The sequence below is a fragment of the Austrofundulus limnaeus genome, unplaced genomic scaffold (assembly GCF_001266775.1).
Source record: "Austrofundulus limnaeus strain Quisiro unplaced genomic scaffold, Austrofundulus_limnaeus-1.0 Scaffold89, whole genome shotgun sequence".
NCBI classification, from domain to species: domain Eukaryota; kingdom Metazoa; phylum Chordata; class Actinopteri; order Cyprinodontiformes; family Rivulidae; genus Austrofundulus; species Austrofundulus limnaeus.
The window spans coordinates 744,082-760,330 of NW_013952491.1; the positions used below are offsets into that span (position 1 = coordinate 744,082).

The following is a 16,249-nucleotide window of genomic DNA, read 5'->3' on the forward strand; positions in this document are numbered from 1 at the left end:
CACACACACACACACACACACACACACACACACACACACACACACACACACACACACACACACACACAGGGCATCTTTCACACCCGTCAGTGACTTGATGTGCAGTGATCTCTCCCTCCACCCCTGTAGGAACACTCTGAATTATACATCAATAGGTTTTCCCAGGAACAGCGCTGCTAAAGAGAGTGCAAACAGCCGAGAAGCAAAAAAAAAATAAAAACACGTAACGAGACCAATTAAAAGAAATATATAGAGCCAGGACAATTCTGCTAACTTGCACAAAGCATTGCACTAACTGCTGTTTGGTCCGATCAATGCAACATTCGATTACTGCTGGGCTTACCTGTGATCACCCAGAAGCTCCTGGTTGCTGCTGATGTGTTCAGGTTGTGGTATTCAAGAGCTGGAGACAGTAAAAAGAGAGAGGACATGAATAATTAGAGTTATGTGGCTAAAATAAATAGACATTTCTTTAAAAAGATGGAAAAAGTAACTAAGCTCCAAGGAAAACCTTTTAAAAGACCAAATATTTGGTTTTTTTATCTTTACTTTTTTCTACCAGTAAGACTGCAGCTCCTGTCATTTTTAAAAAGCAAAGGATTTGCAGCTATTATTTAGTAATCCACATATCATCAGCCCTTCAGCCTCATTCTCCAGGTTTCATATTCTGTCTTCAGACTCAGAGACGTCTGCCTTCCTGACGTCTCCATGCAGGACGTGAGCACCTTTAAGCCCATCGAGCTCACATAAGCGCTTGAGACAAACGGCGCTGGAGTGTGAAGGTTCGGGCTCCCCGGCTGCTCTTTGGGAAATCTGTTCAACGAGCAGAATGAATCTGGCGCGTTAATTCATCAACTCGACTACTGCTGCTGCAAAGATTTCATTCTGTAATTCTATCACAGAGATGGAGGCAGAGGAGGAGAAACCTTCTGCTCCAGTCTTGTCATTAAAAAAAGATCTGATTTAAGAAGCAACAAGTTTTCATTTTCATGGAGTGGTATGAGGGTCAAAATTAAGATTATTGAGTAACCAGCGGTTGCTACATCCTTGTAGCAGGAGGCTATATCTATTCCTAAGTCCTAAGTCAGCTATTGATCTGATTAATGATAGGCCGGCACCGCTAACTGAGCAGCTGGACCTGGTAACTGAGAGGCCGGCGCTGGAAAACAAGGAGGAGACTATTCATTTATGTTAGCAACGGAGAGGCTAGCGACTAGCATGGATAAGCTGGTGTTAGCAAAGGAGAGGCTAGGGACTAGCATGGATAAGCTGGTGTTGGCATCGGAGAGGCTAGCAACTAGCATGGATAAGCTGGCGTTAGCAACGAAGAGGCTAGAAACTAGCATGGAGAGTTGGCGTTAGCATCAGAGAGGCTAGTGACTAGCATGGATAAGCTGGTGTTAGCGTCAGAGAGGCTAGTGACTAGCATGGATAAGCTAGCATTAGCAATGGAGAGGCTAGCAACTAGCATGGATAAGCTGGTGTTAGCCATGGAGAGGCAAGAAACTAGCATGGATAAGCTGGCGTTAGCCACGGAGAGGCAAGAAACTAGCATGGATAAGCTGGCGCTAGCAACAGAGAGGCTAGCAACTAGCATGGATAAGCTGGCATTAGCAACAGAGAGGCTAGCGACTAGCATGGATAAACTGGCGTTAGCAATGGAGAGGCTAGCGACTAGCATGGATAACCTGGCATTAGCATCGAAGAGGCTAGCGACTAGCGTGGATAACATGGCATTAGCAACGAAGAGGCTAGCGACTAGCATGGAATAGATATAGCCTCCTGCTACAAGGATGAAGCACCGCTGGTTGCGCAATAGTCTTAATTTTGGCCCTCATACTGCACCATACATTTTTACATTGTTGACACATTACACAGAGGAAAAAAACAACAGGTGTTAGGTTTTTTAAGCTAGTGTTTCCATTTAATAAAACATAACCCCCTCCACTGAAAGGCAAAAGGCATTCAATAATGTTTTTGTGCATTTGTCTGTTACCAAAACATCTCAAAAACTTTTGAACAGTTTTTAATGAAATCTGCAGAAACAAATCAATGAATCTACATTAAACTTTGGAGCCAGCACAGTTCAAGATGGCTGCCACAGCCAGCTGATCTTATCAAACACAAAAAAGGTTAAAACTCAATAAAATATACAGATATTATACTAAAATTGGGTGTGGTAGTAGCTGAGAGGGATTCTCAAAACACTTTTCAGGGGCTCACAGGTCGTAGAAGACAGCACAGTTTTAGATTCTGCATAATTGTTATTTCTCAACATAAGATTATCTCAAATTCTTCAAAGAATGCCAGAAATTTAACGATAAGTTTTGCATTTCCTGATGAATCAGGGAGATAAACAATCTAATTTTTATAAAAAGTCACAATTAAGAGGCTAGTTGGACCCAGGAATCCAAACTGGACACCAGGAGCTCATAAGATAAAACTGATTAAAAAAAATAAAATAAAATGTGGGACCTGAAAATTATAAGAAGAGGCACAAGAAACACGAGGTGGACCAGACGTGGCGTAAAAACCAATAATGACTAATGTCTAAAAATAGAGCGAAGACGAACAAACAAACGAGGCCGAGGCTGATGAGATGAAGTGGCTGCAGCTGTGAGAGGCACACAGGTGTACGTGAGGCTGAGGAATCAGAAAACAAGGACTAAAAAAAAACACCAAAACGAACAAAAAAACTATCTCTACAGTATGGTAAATCAGCTGCGGTCATTAAAAGTTTAAATAAATGTGGAATAAGCAGAGGTATTCTAAGAAATAAAAGATAAAATGTCCTCTGTCTTCAAACCAAACTGTTTACACTTTAATGTTACAAGTTTTCTTGAGACACTGGAAGAACATCAAGGTTTTCACCCACAGATACAGACCAGCTAAAAGCAGATATGCCAGTCCCTCTGGAAGCTAATTAAATTTGTGTTACACAACTTTATCTAAAGAAAATTTAAATAAAAATGGTGTCTGACAGGACTGGGGAAAACAAGCTGCAGTAGTTTGTCTTCTTTTTTATGTCGCGTCTGAGTAGAAGTTGTTGTTAACCATAAAAACTAAACAGAACTTTACTTGAACTGTTTACTTTGGAACAAAACACGTAAATCTAGCTCTGGAAACAAAACTGCAAAATGGAACTAATCACTGTGACGGCTGATGTGATCATTTTACATCGATCTGTTCGTTCTTGGTTAAATACGAGGAAATGTGTGTTTTTTCTGCAGAGCGGGCAGATTCGTGTGGGTTCGGATGTGATCCTGTGAAGTGTGATGTTAGAGCCCTCTGGGTGTTGAGTGCACACACAAACAGATACTAATCTAATGTCAACGGGCTAAAATTAGCTCGTTCGGGGTGCACGGACGACACATCGCCCAGAGCTCTGAGATGACCGGAGCTCTGCAGCTGTTTGCAGCCTCACAGATGGCGTCAGAGGCAGGAGTGGAATATAAACAGAGCTCGTTGTGGGTTCTGGGTGCTTTTACTTTGAAAAGCTGAGATGAAAGAATTTAACATCTGGAAAGGTAACATTACAGACGGATTACTTAAAACTACAAAATGACTTCTTTCTGCCTTTAAAGATTTAAACTTCAGATCATCAGAGTGACTTAACTTGTTATTTTTCCAACCTAAGCTCATTATCTCATAATGAACTGAAAAATCACACATTTATTTGACACATCAGACACTTCCTGGCGTTTGATGCTGCAGTTTTGGTCCTGTGTGACCAACTGGCTGCAGTATTTTATTTTATTTTTCAATATAAAAATATGACATAGAAATACAGAATAAATATAAAGAACAAATGAAATCCCACCCCAAACTGAGCATTAATCTCTGCTTTATGCGTATTTGCAAATACAGATTAGATAAATAAAAGATGACAGGAGACGTTTAAATAAATTGCACGCTACGTAATAAGGCAATAAACAAAATACCTTTAACTCTCTATTTCTAAAGACAGAGGATAATTTGTGATTTCTGCAGGAAAGAGTGTACCGGTTCCCAAATCCTCCAAAAAATGTCTGATTTATGAGTAATGTCAGTTTTTTATTAGGGATAAAAGCAGAGATCTGCGGAACCTTGAAGTTGACCATCCCAGCAAGATACACCGGTGCAAAGGTGAAATACTGATTATCTGCTTATATTTGTGGAGCATTACATACGTGTCAAAACAACAAGTGTTAGAAATAACTGTGTCTATTAGTAACGGACATATAGATTTGCTTTATATCCACTAAATCAGGGGTCTGCAACCTGTGGCTCTGGGGCCACTTGCAGCTCTTTGGTGCTTCTGCAGCAGCTCTTGGAAGATTTGGCCAAAACTAACGAGAATACAGTTTTGTTTTTTACACTCACAACAGAAAAGGCTAGCTTTAGTTTTCCTGTCAATTGTTTCGCAAATATGTGATACAAAGAGTGAAACGTGTCAATTAAATCATGCTAGTAGCCTGTTAGCCACTTCATTAACTCAACTTCCAGCCGTAAACTGTGATTTTTCTCTCAAATCTATCAAAGTAACTTTTAAAGACCTATTAAACTAGACAAAATAATAATAAAAATTAGAGAGAGAAATGAGCATGCATAGTTCAGTTGTAGTTTTTATTAAATTTGGAATAAACTACAAACAGTATTTTCCTCGTTTACAAGTATAATATAGTCTATTTTCTAAAATAATAATAAACATTCAAATTATATACTATATATTTTTAGTTTTATAACTTCATGCCTAATGGCCACATAGACCCCCAATTCAACAAACACATAATGGCCCTCAGACCACCAGTTGATTGTGGCTCCAGACACACTTTATTAGAGTCAAGGAGCAGAAGTGGCTCTTTGGATTGTAATGGCTGCAGACCTCTGCACTAAACCCTGAGAAGTCTAACTGAAATTATTTTTTTACAATTCCTCTTTTCTTTAATTGACATTATTTCAAAAAAAGAAGTATAACACAGGTCTATTACATATATTATGGTAATAAAGCAGGTGTTTTCAATCCAGCATACCAACTTGAATAATTCTTTATTCTCTCCTTAGAGCCTGAAAGGACTTAATTTGATCTAATCCTGGCTGAGTTTTCTTCAGTCTATTTGATAATAGCAATTAGTACCAGTTAAAACACGAGCTCCATCCCAGCTGAAGTTCAAAGTGTAGTCTGAGCGTGTTCTCCGCTAACACCACCTCCAGTAATCCTGAAATCCCTCTCTGGAGAAGCAGGTCAAACATATGCTAAGTCATGAATCATGGATCGGCCTGCAGTGGACTCGCTGCTTCTTAGGAGCTAAGAGACCGAGCTGAATATTTGTGAGTCTGTCTCAGCCAAAAGCACAAGGAAAATAAAAAGGATTAAACAGTCTAAGGGATGCATATCTCCCACCACACAAACCCAGAGTTAAATCCTGTTAGCAGAACTTAAACTGTACTTACGCTCTGCAATGATCAGCGGCGGGTAGAACAAAAAGTATCCCACCACCTCTGCGGTCAGCTGGTTGAGGAGCCCGCTGGATATCGTCCCGTTCAGAACCGCCTCTTGGTTTTTCACCACGTACACCAGAGAAACGGAGGGCGAGCCCGGCTCCTGGGACACGCTCTGGATCTGAGAGCAAACACATCGAACTCAATCCGATCCGTGCCACAAACAGCCGGCATCAATTAATCATTCAAATATCTGAGGCCATCGCACCAAACGTCAAAGATTCACATGAAGAATGCATAAACGAGACTCCGACAAGTTTCATCCTCTATATAATAAAACTCCAGTTGCTCCAGAGCGGGTGTTGATATGAGATACTCCCCTCACAGTTCTGTGTGAGTGTTAATATTTCAGAGGATAAATTATGAATGGACCCTACAGTATATCTGCGGCTGCTTGTTGAGACCTACTTTTTGATTATGAGTGTGTGCCTGTAAAATATGGCCTGAGAGTTTCCTGACGGGTGTAGATGAAGACATACGTATATAAAAAAAATAAAAGCGTTTGGAACGCCATCTTTTATGCCAGGATCTTAGTCTGAAACTATTTGATGTTGAGAAATGACAGAATGTAGTCGTTTGGATGAAACCCTGCAGATAAGATTTTGTGTAAACTGGAGGGCATGTTGTGATTCTTGTGTTCAGTTATGGGTTTTTATTTTTTGTGCTTTTATTTTATCAGATCCCCCGTGTTCCTCTGTCTGTCCTGGTTTTTGCTCCGGCCCCGCCCACTCTCACCTGTTCCCGGTTGTCATTTCGACCAGGTGTCTCCACTTTCCTTATCAGCCCCGCTCTATTTATTCTGAATCTGTCCTTTTTGCGCGTTAGCGTTTTTATTTTTGCTTAAAAATAAAAGATTTGAGTTAAATCTTCAAGCTCCTTGTGTGAGTCTGCACTTTCCACCCATACCAGATTTTAGCTCATTGTTTGTAAAACTGACAGACGTTTTGTGTTTTTTTTTTTGTGTGTGTTTGCTAAAGTTGTTCAGCTGTGATAATCAGTTATTGATGATGTACATCTGGTTATTAATTTTTTTCTGCAAGTTTCAATAAGGACCGGTGAGGGGGTTCATGAGATATTTTGCTAACAGACACATTTCATCTTTTGACGACGGGCAATAATAACAAAGATATTTTAAATTTCTTGTTTCCATAAACATAAATCATGTGACTTGTCAGCTGTGTTTTATTTCAGGTTAAACCTGCTCGACGTTTGTGTTTACAGGTTGCAACAGCGATAAGTCATTACAGAGCAAACACACAAAAAGTAAGGAAATTAGTGTTTTGTAGATTATGGTAATAAATCAGATTGACAGCAGCTGAGGGTTCAGAATCTCAAAACAAGAGTCAATAACAGCAAAATAAGAGGTTTGCAGAGAAGATTTGGTACATTTTTTATGTGCAGAACCCTCAGCTCTACTGCTCGTCCCACAAATGCACGTTCCTTACAAATGTGGCACTGAAACCAACAGGCTTTCCAACACTATTGCTGAGTCGCAGGTTAAAGGCTACAGGAAGTGATTTGCTCCGGTTCAAAACACAGCGAAATGGATTCAATGGATTAAGACAAGATATTGCAAAAAAACCTGTGAACATTTAGGATCTGATCCATATTGTCTAGATAAAAAAGACGTCATATAATCTGGAGGATTTACCGGAGTCAAGGCGATCTACATATAAACAATCTGGTGCTGCAGAGCTCGTATTATACGACGAGCCAGATGAAAGCTTTCAAAAGCCTCGCAGCTACAATTATTTAGTTTCAGGTTGGGTCAAACATTTAGAAGAAGCTTTAAATGTCTGTCGACTTGTTTCTGTCTGGGTGAACAGTGACTCGTGCTGTTTAAAGTCATTAGCCTAAGATAACAATGCTATTGCTAACAATGAGTTAACCCCTGTTATTTCTATGTGCTTGGATCTACTTGTAAATAATTTATTTAGCTTCTGTAAACCCAAATTCCAGTAACTGTTCAATAAAATATCTGAAAATTTGATTTAATGGATACGATCCTGTTAGAAAGTGGTCGCCGCACACGCTTGCGTTGTTGATTGTTGATGTACTTTTGTTGTCTTTTTCCTGTACGTTTTTTTTAAATAACTCCCTTGTGACACACACATGAAAAAACTTTAAATTTCTCCCAATTGGAGCGGTTGCAACAACCGTACACAGCGCAGGGTTTAGGCATTTTGACGTTGAATCAGCAGAAGGAAACGGGGTCGCATTTACTTCCTGTCCCCGTCTGCATTTTGTGACGTTAATACGACGTCATCAGCAACCCAGGAATAAGATTTATTACCAAGAAGCATTGTTACAACAGAGAAATAATCTACGAAAAGGAAGGTGCAGGAAGCCGGAGCTGCATTCTAAATCTGATCAGCTTTTACTTTTCAACCATCCTTCCGGTACCTCCACAGTGAGCCGGTTGTAGGTCTCCAGAACTTTATCCTGAGCCTCATCGAAGGCGTTCTCCAGCCGCTGCTCCAACGTCTGGATGAAACTGCAGGAGTAGATGTTGTCTGTCGGCCCAACAAATCTCAGCACTGGAAGTCAGGCATGAAAGAAAAGAGGAAGAAAACATGCATTATTGATTCGGTCTGAGCAGCTGGAGAGCTTTAAAGCTTTACGTCTCATACTGAGTGGATTTTTTTGTTTTTGATGAGTAAGACTTTTTGAAAAAAAAAAAAAGGCAAATAAATTCACTTTATTTATTCCCATCATTTATTATTATCAGTGGTGGGCACCAGCCCGCTAAAGCGCAAATCCGCTAATTACGGACCTAAATATTCCATTTGCGCTTTAGCGGTCTTACTAATTTTTGTAATTCATAAGCAGATTTGCGCTTTCTAAAGTTAAAATGCAGTACCACTAATAACTAATTATCTACCAGTCGCCATTATCTTGAACAGCGGAAGGTATGGCCGTCAATGAATCACAACACACGTGATCTATTCAACAGCACCCCTCCCAGATAAACACACTTATTGTAAAGGTATACATCCTTGTTGACTGTTGTTTTCAGTCACGGTTCTGATTTCCCGCAATGCTTTGTGTCTGCTAACGTAGCAGGAAGGCAATGTTTAGAAATCCCTGTCCCAGTAAAAACAGTAAACGTTTGTAATCATACTAAAATGTTGTATGTATTGATTTATTTTACTTTACAATCGGAGCTCCTTTAAAAAAAATAGTTTAAACGCTGGAGCTCAATACTTGATGTAACTGGTTGAAGCAACGGGGTTAGAGACTCAGAAATGATTTAAAGATGTTATGCTGATGAAGACTGACATCTAGTGGTCAACTGGATCAACTACATGGAAAACTTTAAAATCCAAGCTCTTATTTTGAAGGGAAGATAGTTTCCTGTCCTCCGTGCTTTCGTTTCCCGTCACAAATCAAATCCGTCATGTACCCAGAATGCATTGCTTCAGTTTTCTAACAGTTTTAAAATTACTTTATTGTTGCTTCTTTAATGAAAAACCTACAACAAACAAAAGAAAAAGACAAAGAAGCAGCCGAGCTAGCAATCCTCAACAACATTTTAATTTTTACACCAGGAGCTAAAGGTCTGTTTCAGGAACTCACATCCCCAGCAATCAGCAGTTGTAGGATTAAGTTGTAAAAGAGTTCATACTTCGCTAGTCGGCAGTGTTGTGCATATTTTGTACATGAATTATTGCCAGCTAGTAAGTGTCAAATTGAACTTACGCTTTAAAATTAGCTTCCACTAGTTTTTTTTTATGGCATAAGCGCATTTGAGGTTGCGGACCTAAATATTTTCATAAGCGCTTTAGAAATTACGGAGCTAATTTTTGGATTAGCGCTGCCCACCACTGATTATTATTATATCATAACATGCAGAGGTATAAAGATGTACCATGATACTGTATAAGGAAGTATCTACATAAACATGACTTTCATCATCTGAGGACTCTAGGCCAGAAGGAGTCTCTCCAATGTGTCCTGAGTCGTCCCCGGGGTGTCCTCTCAGTTGGACATACTCCTAGTACCTTCTTATAGGGAGGCATCTTGGGGTGCTCTCCCAGAAAACCAAAAGTCTCACTCATGATCATCGCCGCTATCCAAGATTTAGTTCTTTTGTTTCATACCCAGAGTTTGTGTCGTCGGTGTCGGTCCTGCAGCTCATCTTCCTCCTAACAACGAACTGGAACAGAGTATGCAATTCTGCAGATCCGTCTTTAGATCTAATATTTTATTCTTCCTTTACCGGTAAACAAAACCCACAGACACTTCACTGGAGGCAGCACCTCACTCTAAATGTTGAAGCACCAGAGGTGAGATGTTCAAAAACTACAACCAACTTCATGTTGCTGCATCTGCAGTCCTGCATATTTGTAAAAGCAGAGCTGTAGAAGGATGCCTGCGTGAATAATAAACCCAACAAGCGGGGCAGAGGAAGAGGATTATCGCTTGAGAACAACAAAAAAAATGAGTAGCTGTCGATCAGCAGCCCTGCACCGGGGAGGTGCAGCCTGGGGTAAACAATATTGAGTCCATCAGCGGATTATGGAGGATGTTATTAATGTTGTCTCATCCCTCTACCGGCGCTGCCCTCTATTCTCTTCTGGTGTTTCATCCTGATCCTGTGTTTGAAAGAATCTAAAAATGTTCCTGCAACAGGAAAGTTGGACCAATATTCTGACCCAAATCCAAACAAGGAGCAGACCGCAGTTCAAAGCCTGGTTGTTGAGTCACCATCACTTTGCAGATGCAAACACTGCTGACCCAGATGATAATCTCATGCAAATATTGTGCTGCACATTGGTGCATGCATTCATGGTTAATGAGCTGAAGATCACAGTGATGGATTTCTGTTGGTGCTGCAGGACCTCCAGCTGCACGCTAACATAGGGAGAGCATGACTGCACAACTTTACACAGTGAAATTTGTTCTTGATTAAACATTAAGGCTATTTATTATCAAATTTGAAGGTTTGTAGTTGAAAAACACTTTGATGAACCTGATATAACATCGTTTTTACGACCTCAGATTGCGCCAAACCAGAGCAAGACTCAAATTTTTAATTTGAGTTGAATTCTTTGAGCAGTTTGGAGTTATCGTCCAAGAAAATCCACTCCTGTTTGACTTCTTTTCTTTGCAGGAAGCGTTTTAAAGCTAAAGAACATGATTTATTCAATAGCATCCTTTGTTTCCACGTGCGTCAACATGCACATCCAGATGGCTGCGACGACACGGAACCTCACTGATGAGGAGGAGCACAGATGAAGAAAGGCTCTTTGTGTTACTTTTTATTGCTATTTGTGTGTAACTTCTGTAGCAACTGTGGGATCATCATCCACCTTCGTGTAAATTAGCAAACAACCGCTAAATCTCTTAAATTTGTTCCAAACAAAAGCAGACAAAAAGAATTAAAAATAATTTGTAGAAAAGTCTGCGATTGCATCCTTTCATTAACAATCTGTTAATTGCAGTAATTTTCCTTCCCTTCCTCCAACAAAACAAACTTTTAATCTGTGTGCTCTGAGATGTTTAAGAGGCTGAGTGAGTCAAATGGACCAATTTTCTTCTGGCTCCACAATCACAGCGGAGAGAAGAGAGTCAGGATATCAAAGAGGAGAGCAGAGAAGCCGACATGTAATCAGAATTTTCTAACGTTGTCTCTGCTCCACTCCTCCCTCGTGTCTCCCCTCGTTGTACTCTCAGAGGATTTGTCTTTCACTCTCTGCTCTGTTTCACATTCAGCATATTTTACCCATTGTCAAGTTTCTGCAACAAAAATCTGCAATCAGGAAGGTTCGGCTGAGAGTCTGTGCTAAACATTCAACAAGACAAATTAGCCTTTTCTGTTAAGATGCAAAGTGAATGCTGAGCTGTTTTAAAAACTGAACTGTTAAAGTTTAAAACAAGAAAAACACAAGCTAGAATGAGCAGAACAGTGCAAAGCTGAAACAAGCAGAACTGTAGCAAAAAGCTAAAATAAACAAAAAGCTAAAATGAGCAAGAATTTTGCAGACACTTTGCAGAGTATTAATTGAAAAATACCAAAACAAACACCGCAGTAGCTAAATGATCAAACAAGCAAGACAGCAGCAAATATTTCAAATTAGCAGAACCAGACCAATAAAAGCTTAAACTAGCAATACAATTAGCTAAAAGCTAAAGCCAGTGAAAGAGCAGAAAAACAGTAGCTAAAAATACAATTTGGAAAGCAAAGCTAAAATGTAAAAACCATTGGAACAGTAACAAAACTAGAAGAACCATAGTTAATAGCTAAAATTAGCATAAATGTATCTAAATGCCAAAATTATCAAAACAGCAGGAAAGCTAAAACCAGTAAAGCAGTAGAACACAGTAGGTAAAAGCTAACATTGGGAAAACAATAGCTAAAATCTAAAATCATCAGAACAGTAACTGAAAGTAACTAAAACTAGAAAAACCTAATTAAATAGCTTAGCACATCTGTAGGTAAAAGGCAGAATCAGCTAAAATGTACCTAAACTTATCAAGACAACAGCTAAAAATCATGCTTAAATTAGCAAAACAGTAAAATTAAAGTCACCAAAACAACAGCCAAAAGCTAAAATTAACAAAACTGTAACTAAAGAAACCATTTATCAAATAGTTATATTAGCAAAACTGTAAAGCTAAAATCACCAAAACAATAGCTAAAAGCTAAAATGAGCAAAACTGTACCTATAGAAATATTGTATTTGATACCTAAATTAGTGAAACTGTAAAGTTAAAATCACAAAACAATAGCTAAAAGCTAAAATTAGCAAAGCTGTAACTCAAAAAATTGTATTTAATACTGAAAATAGCGATACTGTAAAGCTACAAGCACAAAAACAATAGCTAATATATATATAATCTGCAAAACTATCTAACTAAACTAACAATCAGCTAAGCAGTTAGCATAGCTGAATGCTAAAATGAGTAAAATGCTAACGTTAACAAACCATAGAAATAGAATGATCGCAAAAAAAAAAAACAAAACGAGAGAAACTTTAAACAGAAAATCAAGTTTTAGAGTTTTTTCAACGATGCTCACCTGTTCTGAGCTGCAGGTGAAACTTCGGGGCAGACATCCAGGACCCCACAGAAACCAGGACCGCCTTAACCAACGGGGTGTGCTGCCTGATGTCGGACAGCAGCTTGTCGAACCCGTAAACGTTCAGCGCTTCCACAACCAGAGAGGAAACGTAGACGGTTTTCCCACTGGTCACGTAGTAACCCAGAGTCACGTTGTGGGGGCCGCAGTCGTCTCGCTCCACCTGCGTCAGAAAGAGGAGAAGAATTACATCAGAATCTGTTTCAAACCAAGAAGCCTATCTTAGAAAAACATGTTGGTGCTTGTTTGCGTGGAGAATCGAGCTCCTGATATCAGAACAGAGTCAGAAAAAAAAGTGTTAACAGGTGAAACAAGGACTGAGGCTGCAGATGAGATTTAAAACTTCTGTTTTTGATACCAACACGCTGGATTTGATCTCTGGGTTTTAAAGACATATGCATCAGAGAATAAATATTTATAATCTTTCGTTTTCTCAGATCTGCCAAAGGCTGTGTTTTTAGCTCAGGCCTCGAGTATCTCTCAGATTTCTGTCTGTGTGCTGGAACAAAACACACAAACAACATCTGCGGTGAGTCAAAGGCTGTATTTCTGGAATTTTACACCACCCACCTTCCTGTACCCTTCAACCTTCAGCCACAGTAGCTGTGGTTGTTGTTTTTTTCTGTCCACATCCATTTTTCCTCTCATACCCCCATCCTGAATGTAAAATGACTCGTCACAATCCCTTTCAATAAAATCTTATCTGATTACCTCACCTCCTCTCTTATCTCTTACTCTCTGTGTCGACAACAATGAAACAAAACTCTCTCGATTCTCACTCAAACTCCAGTTGCCCTTGGTCTAACAGCCTCCTGTAAAGTTCTGCTCTGAGCTTTAGTCCCAGTTTTTCATGCAGATCTTTAGTTTTTAATTAATGACGCTCAGAAACTCATTCTTATATTCAGCAGCCCACCTCTGGGTTTTGCATTTCATTAGAAAACAACAACAAAAAAAAAAAGCTTTTGGATCTCGCATTTAAAGTCAAATGCAGTGAGAATTAAATTAAATATTCACTATTTGCTTCAGATGTTTTATTGGGGGGGTAGGTGTGTGTGTGTGTGTGTGTGTGAGTGTGTGTGTGTATAGGGGATACATTCTCATAAGAGAAACAGCTTCTTTCAGATTGTCCTGAAAACTGAACCCATTCTGCGAGGCGGCCTTGCTCTTCGCCTCGTGTCACAGTCTGAACATTTCAAACTCAGTTTCCAAGCTTATGTATTTATGTAACCTCTTCTAATCAATAGAAACAATAAAAATACTGAAAATGTAGCCGTCTGTCAGAAACATTTAATGTTTTGTAGAATGCAGTAGTCACCTTGAATAAGGTTACTTCCAGCAGTTGATCACTTATAGATCCAACAAGTACTTCATACAAATTGTACTATCATGAGGTATTTTAGTAACAAAACAAATCTTATCATCAAAATTTAGTCTGTCAACAGCAAGCAATAATTACGCTAATTAGGCTCACCTGCACTTTTCCCCTAAAATAGATTAATTATATGATTTTATATGAAAAATATCTGCCTATTCTTTAATGAGTAATTTAGCCACTACTAAACATTTTTAATAATTTGTTGAAGGAAGTCGGAACTCAATCGGTTGTTAGGCTGATAGTACTGGGTGAAGAATGTGGATAATCCGGGCAGTAACAATCAGTTGTTAGGCTGATAGTCTTCTGTGAACTATAGGTGATAATCAGGGCACTAAATATTAGTTGTTAGGCTGATGGTCCTCTGAATAATAGGTGATAATCAGGGTCCTAACCATAGTTTGTTAGGCTGATGGTTCTCAGTGAACAATAGGTGATAATCAGGGTCCTAACAATTGCTTGTTAGGCTGATGGTTCTTAGTGAACAATAGGTGATAACCAGGGCACTAACGATCAGTTGTTAGGCTGATGGTTCTCTGTGAACTATAGGTAATAATCAGGGTCCTAACAATTGTTAGGCTGATGGTCCTCTTTTGCATGTGAGCAACCAGTTGGATTGTCATCATTAAACTTGTTTGTCCATCTTGTGGAATTACTGCTTATAAGGCTCAGTTTACCTGTAACTTCTCGGACTGAAGAAGTCTACTGGAGGACAGAAAATCGTTTTTTTCAACAAAGAACTCATCCAGAAGACATACTCAACTTTTTTTTATAATAATAATATATTTTTTTGTATTTTCAGTTTTCAGCTTAGTATACAACTCATCCATCCAATACCCACTGGTAAACAACTAAATCTCTTTAAAAGATAAGCTTCAGGGTTGATTTATTCGATATTGTAGCTGAGCTGACCAACAGTGGACGGCTGTAAAACTGCTCAGTTTGCTTAGCGATTGTTAAACAACAATGTTCCGTGACGCAACACGTTAAGCCCTGTTGAATGCTAATTTCATGTTATTTAACCCTCTCTGCTGCCTCAAAATTCTGCCTCTTTACCCTGGCTTTTTTAAAAGCTGCACTATTTTCTTGGTTTTTTTTTTTTTTTTTGCCTCTCAACTCATTGATCTCGATTATGATTTCATTAAAGTCCATGTTATTAGACGGGGATCTGAGGAATGCGTCTGCGTGAGCGTTTGTGTGCTGCGGGGGGTAGATGAAAGTGGACTGGAGCTCAGAGACACTGACTCACTCCCAGGGATGGCTCACCAAAACAACTGGATAAAAATAGAAGGAGCAGACGGAACGGAGACGGACAGAAAGTGAGACTAAGGGAGGCAGGTGGACGGACAGAGAGGAGGACAGACACAACAAGCAGACCAGCAGACAGGCGGGACTGAACATTTGGCAGGAAATCAATCAACTCGGGCCGAAGGTGAAATCTTATCGGGGAGAGGAAGGAGGAAAGAAACACAAGAGTTGTAAATATTGAGATAAACAAAAAGAGACAGAAGAATATTAACATTTTTAAATAACTAACATGAGATTTTTCTGTTAGACAATGTTAACACCTGAAGAAAAGCAGTAAAACCAGTGGATTGTAAAGAACAGGTTTAGTTTTACTTGACTAATTTTTCCGGTTTAAACACCTCTCTGGCTGCTTCCTACTCCTCCAGGTGCAAAAACATCCTCACAGAAAACTGACTTTACAACCTGGCTGATGCCTTCTTTGCTAATAACTGCTCGGCTCATTGATGCAGATACCATTAGCCTCCGGCGACTCCTTTCAACTTATTAACTCAGAACCTTCTGCTGCAGCAGGACCTCATTATTGTCTTACAGTGACTCAGCGGTTCAGCTGAACTTTCTCTGCACGGGCTCAGGAGGCAGCGAGCATTCAAACTGTCAACAGACATCTGACTAAATGACTTTGCTAATGTCTAAATCAAGTTGTGAATGTAGAATACAAATCTGTGTGATGAGAAGAACAAAACACGTTTGATGGATTTTAACTTTTTAATCCCTGTCTTGTCTCGTCGCTTTATTTTGAAGCAGTCAGCTTTAGCTTTTAGCTTTGGTTTGGTTGTTTTCTGCTTTAATCTACTGTTTTGTTAATATTAGTTTCTGTTACGCTTCTTTGAACTTTAACAATTCAGCTCTTAAAACTGCCCTTTTTTTGTTTTGTTTTTACAGAAAATGCAATTTTCTGGTTTATTTAATGCTTTGAGATTAAATCAAATGAGCTGGATGACATTTTACTGCACTGCATGTTGGGTTTAGAGCAACTCAGGTTAATTGTGTGAGACTAGCATATATAT

At 39.3% G+C, this 16,249-nt stretch overlaps 1 protein-coding gene across 1 annotated transcript in view; it reads right to left on the reverse strand.

Annotated features, from left to right (window-relative positions):
• Positions 1-16,249, reverse strand: part of kiaa1549la (KIAA1549-like a) — a gene marked incomplete at its 5' end in the record, with an annotated part of 80,177 nt that overhangs the window by 57,522 nt on the left and 6,406 nt on the right. Inside the window, 4 exon segments of the mRNA XM_014012168.1 lie at positions 344-403; positions 5,434-5,602; positions 7,885-8,018; positions 12,503-12,725. Coding sequence (XP_013867622.1) covers positions 344-403; positions 5,434-5,602; positions 7,885-8,018; positions 12,503-12,725 — 586 coding nt within the window.